Below are 5,000 nucleotides of genomic sequence, written 5' to 3' on the forward strand. Positions count from 1 at the left end.
TGCTGTTGTCACTGCAGGTGTGGCGTTCAGTGGGCTGGCGTCTCATCGCCCTCTCTGTCTCTCTGTATGGTCTCCTCTACCTGTACGAGAAACTCACCTGGACCGATGCCAGCAGGGAGCGCGCTCTGAAGCAGCAGTTTGTCGAGCACGCCGCTCAGCGCCTGAGACCCATCGTCCCCGTCGCCAGCAGCGCCTGCAGCCATCAGGTGTGCAAGTAAGACCCCGCCCACGCCTGACGCACATGTCCACCTGGAGGCTCCGCCTCTAATCTGCTCTGTTTGTGTTTGAGGGAGCTGTTGTCCACCTTCAGCCGTCTGACTCAGAGGGTGGAGCTGAGTGACGCTGAGCTGGAGGGAAACATCCGTCAGCTGAGCTTCAGGATCCAGAGACTGGAGAACATCCAGAGGCGTTCCAAGGCCTTCAGGTCAGAGCTCCGAGCCCACTCCCACTCAGGTCAGAAACAAACTTCAGTGCATGAGATGCACAAGTTAAATTCAGGGATTGCACATCAGATCTTTGGCGCTTTCTGAACAGGCAGCGTGCAGAGATCCCAGAAGTCCCAGTTTGGGAATCATGAATCTGGTTTTCCAACGTTTGGCAGCTTCGGGTCAAAATAAGGTTTAAAAATAGTTTTTTCTGTGCAGCGTTTACTTACAACATTACAGCGTCCATAAACACACCCCACGCACTTCCAGGTCCTGTTAAAACTCAGCAGAAGCTGCATGTCTTAAAATCTCGTTTTCATTTGTTCAGGAACAGAGCCACCGAGCTGGAGACTCAGCTGGAGGTCTTTTCGGTTCAGTACCTGCAGGAAAACTAAAGAAGAAGAACTGCTGCTGTGGGGAAGCTCCTGGCCAATCAGAAGTGTGGAGAGTCCTGAGGTATCGCTCATCGCCCAGCGTTAACACCGACAGTCGCATGAATCCCAGACAGCTGCTCAGGTGACCTTCGTCACCAACCAGCACAACAGAGGACAGCTCACCACTGAGGGCTGAACAGGAAGCAGCAGGAGACCCTGAGTTGACGCTTTTGCTTTAGAATCAAGGGTCAAAGTTCGTCTGTAGGCTCGTACAGTCCGGCCTTCATGAGCAGCTGATGAGAACACGCTCCTGAATCTTTGGCTCCACCTTCAGGCCGTCTCCTGAGGTGGTGAGTGGATGCTCCGCCTTCGCCGCGACCACAAACAGTCTGATTGAACCTCAGCAGCTTATCTCACACCAGCTTCTAATATCTCATCATGTGACTGTGATTAGACGTATTGATCAGTGATAGAATCCATGAATCTGTGCATTATTGCTCAGACATGTGATGTGTTACAGAGCTCCTCGCCACCTGGCAGGAAGTCAACCTTCTAGTGAAAAATCAAGAAAATAAAAGCATTGAATGTTCTACGGCTTCATTTTTCCTCTCTTTATTGGCCCTGGTGTACTGTCTATGAACAGCTCACCCCTCACTACAGCACATTCAGTTACCTCCACCCGTCCCCATCAGGGCTACACCGACAGGTGGAGGTGGGAGTGCTGCAAAGAGCAGGTCAGGCCTCAGATGCAGCCTTAAGCAGTTTAAAGGAAGTGTCCTGAGTAAGATTTACCAGTTCAAAGACCAGCCGAGCCCGAGCTGAGCCGATCGTGTTTGTGAATGTTTGAGTGCTGACTGGTTTTCTTCAGGTTTACTGACCTGAGACTGGAGTGGTTCCCACAGCTTTATAGTGGGAGTCCTGGTCAGGAATTCTTCCTGGATTTTTGGGTGTTGTTGGGATCAAATGAGCTCAGTCACCAAACCACTCAAAGCTCTTGTCCTCGTCATTTACGAGTCTAATGATTATCGTGGAAAACTGAGCCTCGCAGTTTTTTAAGTGAGAAAAGCTTTCGTCTCTTTCTGTGACTCTCGGCTCGTCCGACACGAAGCTTGTTGTCTCGAGAGTTTCCTCTTCGTGCTCACGCTGAAGCAAATACACTTTGATCAGGTCACTTTTGTGGTGTTTTCTCTGTTGTCCTAATGTTTATCAATGAATGTGTGATTGTGGATGGACAGAGCTGATGTTTCTCTGCAGTGCTTCCTGCTGCCACTGGAGGTCACTGCTGCACTGCGAGCACCTTCCTCCCTGTCAGACCTCCCCCTATAGCAGGCCTCGAGGGCCGGTGTCCTGCAGGTTTTAGATGTGTCCTCGAACCAACACAGCTGATTTAAATGGATAAATTAGCTCCTCAACATGTCCTGCAGTTCTCCAGAGGCCTGGTAACGAACTAATCATGTGATTCAGGTGTGTTGACCCAAGGTGAGATCTAAAACCTGCAGGACACCGGCCCTCGAGGCTGTCAGGACCCCTGCATCAGCTCCCACTTCAACATGTCTTTGAACCCTCAGGTACAGGTGAGTGCTCAGACCTGTCTGCAGCTTTTTGTTCAGTCACATGATGAGTGTTTAAATACCCGGCCTTGGGTCCTTTTCTTCCTCCCTCACTGACTCGCTGCTCCATCTTGTGGTATAAACTGGTATTTCACCCTGTGCTGCAAGTTTTAATGCAAAAGTCAAAGGCTCCGGTCTTTATGTTACACACATTCGTTTACAACACACAGCTTTAAGTTAACACTTTATCTTATTTGTCTGTGCTTCAGCTCGGCTCAGAGACGTTTCCACCGAGTGAAATCTGACAAATTTCCTTCAGCTGTTGTTTCTGTGGAAATCTATGAGGGGGGCAGGAAAAGCAGGACAAACAGGGGGGCTCTGTAACACTGCCCTTAATTAAACCATCACACTAATGTTTCTGCACACACTGATTAGACTCCAGGTCAGCTGTTTCTGCATCACCCGTTTAATATCATCAGGTTACATGTGATTACTGTCCGTACAGTCATTTACATCAGAACCGTACAGACGTGAAGACGAGCAGGACTCAGGAGAAGCAGCAGGACGAAGGTTCACACTCCTCATCATCGTGTGGATGACGTTTGTGAACCGTTAATCTCTGAAGCAGGAAGCTGTGGATGAAAACGCGCTGGCTGTTTGATTTTGTTATTGGGCGTCCTCGGCGGCCTGACTTGAACACATTAAAACCCTCAGAATGAGAAGCGCCGTGGTTTCCTGTCAGCTGATCTGAAAAAATGACAGGAAATCGTCCCGAACTAACAACAGGACAGGAAGCCGTCACCACTCCAGGACTCGGGAACGCTGCTGTGATTTAGCTTTCGTTTAACCGGATCAGCTGCTGCGCGTTTTCTCACTCTCACCTGAGAACCAGCGACAGGAAGGAAGGGACAGAGCATGAACACGACTTTTCAGAATAAAACACAGAAACTGTAACAATAATACAAACATCAGTTTTAAACTATAACATGTTAATGTTTGGAATCAATCACAGGCGCCTCCCACAGGCAAACACAGGAACAGCAGCAGGTATGACGGGACGATGAGCGCCACCTCCAGGCCAGGTGGGAAACCGCTGCAGTCGTTTTGTGAAAAACCTTAATGCACAGAAGTGACGCTGCATCAGTGACGCTGCATCAGTGACGCTGCATCAGTGACACATGTTAGGGTTTAAGATGATTAAATTAAGCTGCTTTATTATTTTTTATAAACACAATGGAAATGTGCTCATAAACATGTTGGCGCTCCGTGTTTGAGGGTCAAAAGCTTCGTCCTGCGCCATGACTGGATTTGAAATATTGAGGCGCACACAGGGTTTTGCAGCATGCTTACACTTCAGGGTTAGAGGGATATTCTCTGGGAGAGTCTGAACAGGATGAACTAGATATTGGAATCAGCGGTAGGATTAAAATGATCGAGGCTAGGTAGAGCGGTGTTTTTCTTTTCTGTCTCTTACACAGGAAGGAGCAGATACGAGGCGAGGTCGGAGGTGAGCAGACGGGAGGACTCGTAGGGATCCAGCAGACGTTGGTTCTGGAAGAAGCCGTCCGGCTCGCTGAGGGTCGTCCTTTGTGTGAAGACAGACGGCTGTGTCACACAGGGGGCGAGGCATTTAACTTTTCAACTGCCAAAGCAAATTAAATCGTTTTAATTCAATTCAATTTTATTTATATAGCGCCAAATCACAACAAAAGTCGCCTCAAGTCGATAGATATTTCTCCTGAATTCCTTTGGAAAATATTTGACACATGCCCGAACCCTTCCAGCAGGTGGCGCTAGCCCTGATACAGCTGCTTCATCATCACCACATGGAAAACTTTCTGTGAGGCCTCGTTAACATTAGAAAGATCTCAGGTGTGAAGGTGGCCTCTTGGTTTGATTTAAATAAATGCTGCTGCAGTACCAGCTGTTGCCTGCAGGAGGTGACACACAGAGGCGAGTTTCTGCCTTTTCACGGAGGAGGTGGAAACTTTTTTGCAGCCTGGTTCTTTGCTAACAGACCGCTGCTGCTGTTTTATGGCTTTAAAGGGTTAAAAGTAACAAGGTGAAGAAACATGGAGGAAAAAGCCTGAAAGTGGGCGTGTTCTGCTTCTCCTCACTCCTGCAGCTCCGTGGTTTGGATTACTCGTTAGGAAAGGACCTGGTGTTAAGCTTCATGTCCACGGACATCGTGAGTTTTTAAAACCTGAGCTGAAAGACGTGCTGCAAGTGAACAGAGCCGATAGAAAAGCTACGGAGGTGAGAACGACCACTGAAGAGATTCTGGGGTCATAACAGGGTGACCAGCAGGGGGCGACGCTGGTGTGCGACTGGATACAAGTCCATGAGAAAATGAGCGCAGGGAAGTCTTTCCTGATGAGTCGCTGGTTTCACGTCTGATTCATTACAAAAGTTTATTTTTTCTAAATTCTGGTCCCGTTAATACAAAGCAGGAGTGGGCGGAGCCAGGTGACAGAAGGAGAAGGTTTAAAGATGGTAGTGACACCTGCTGATAGAAGGGATAGAAGATGATTCGCTGTGGAGAGCAGCTGACAGAGGAAGGAGGCAGAGAAGCAGGCCGTGGTGGAGGATGGAGGCGGGGCTTCCATCAGTACAACAGAGCCGCCCACTTTCAAAACACCACGAAGGTGAAA

At 48.9% G+C, this 5,000-nt stretch overlaps 2 protein-coding genes across 2 annotated transcripts in view; one reads left to right on the top strand and one right to left on the bottom strand.

Annotated features, from left to right (window-relative positions):
* mfn1a (mitofusin 1a) overlaps positions 1–1,388 on the top strand; it is a 21,178-nt gene extending 19,790 nt beyond the window's left edge. Inside the window, exons 15-17 of the mRNA XM_087831923.1 lie at positions 18–214; positions 290–424; positions 754–1,388. Of these exons, the coding sequence (XP_087688049.1) occupies positions 18–214; positions 290–424; positions 754–820 (399 nt within the window). The 3' untranslated portion in view covers positions 821–1,388. The remainder of the gene's footprint in view (positions 1–17; positions 215–289; positions 425–753) is intronic.
* A 2,109-nt stretch (positions 1,389–3,497) lies between these two features.
* Positions 3,498–5,000, bottom strand: part of pex5lb (peroxisomal biogenesis factor 5-like b) — a 23,685-nt gene continuing 22,182 nt past the window's right edge. The window contains exon 13 of the mRNA XM_087831852.1: positions 3,498–5,000. This exon is cut by the window's right edge and continues 700 nt beyond it. The gene's annotated coding sequence lies outside the window, so the exon portion shown is untranslated.

Source organism: Neolamprologus brichardi, chromosome 18, assembly GCF_056152115.1.
Source record: "Neolamprologus brichardi isolate AB-2024 chromosome 18, ASM5615211v1, whole genome shotgun sequence".
In the NCBI taxonomy this organism is placed as follows: domain Eukaryota; kingdom Metazoa; phylum Chordata; class Actinopteri; order Cichliformes; family Cichlidae; genus Neolamprologus; species Neolamprologus brichardi.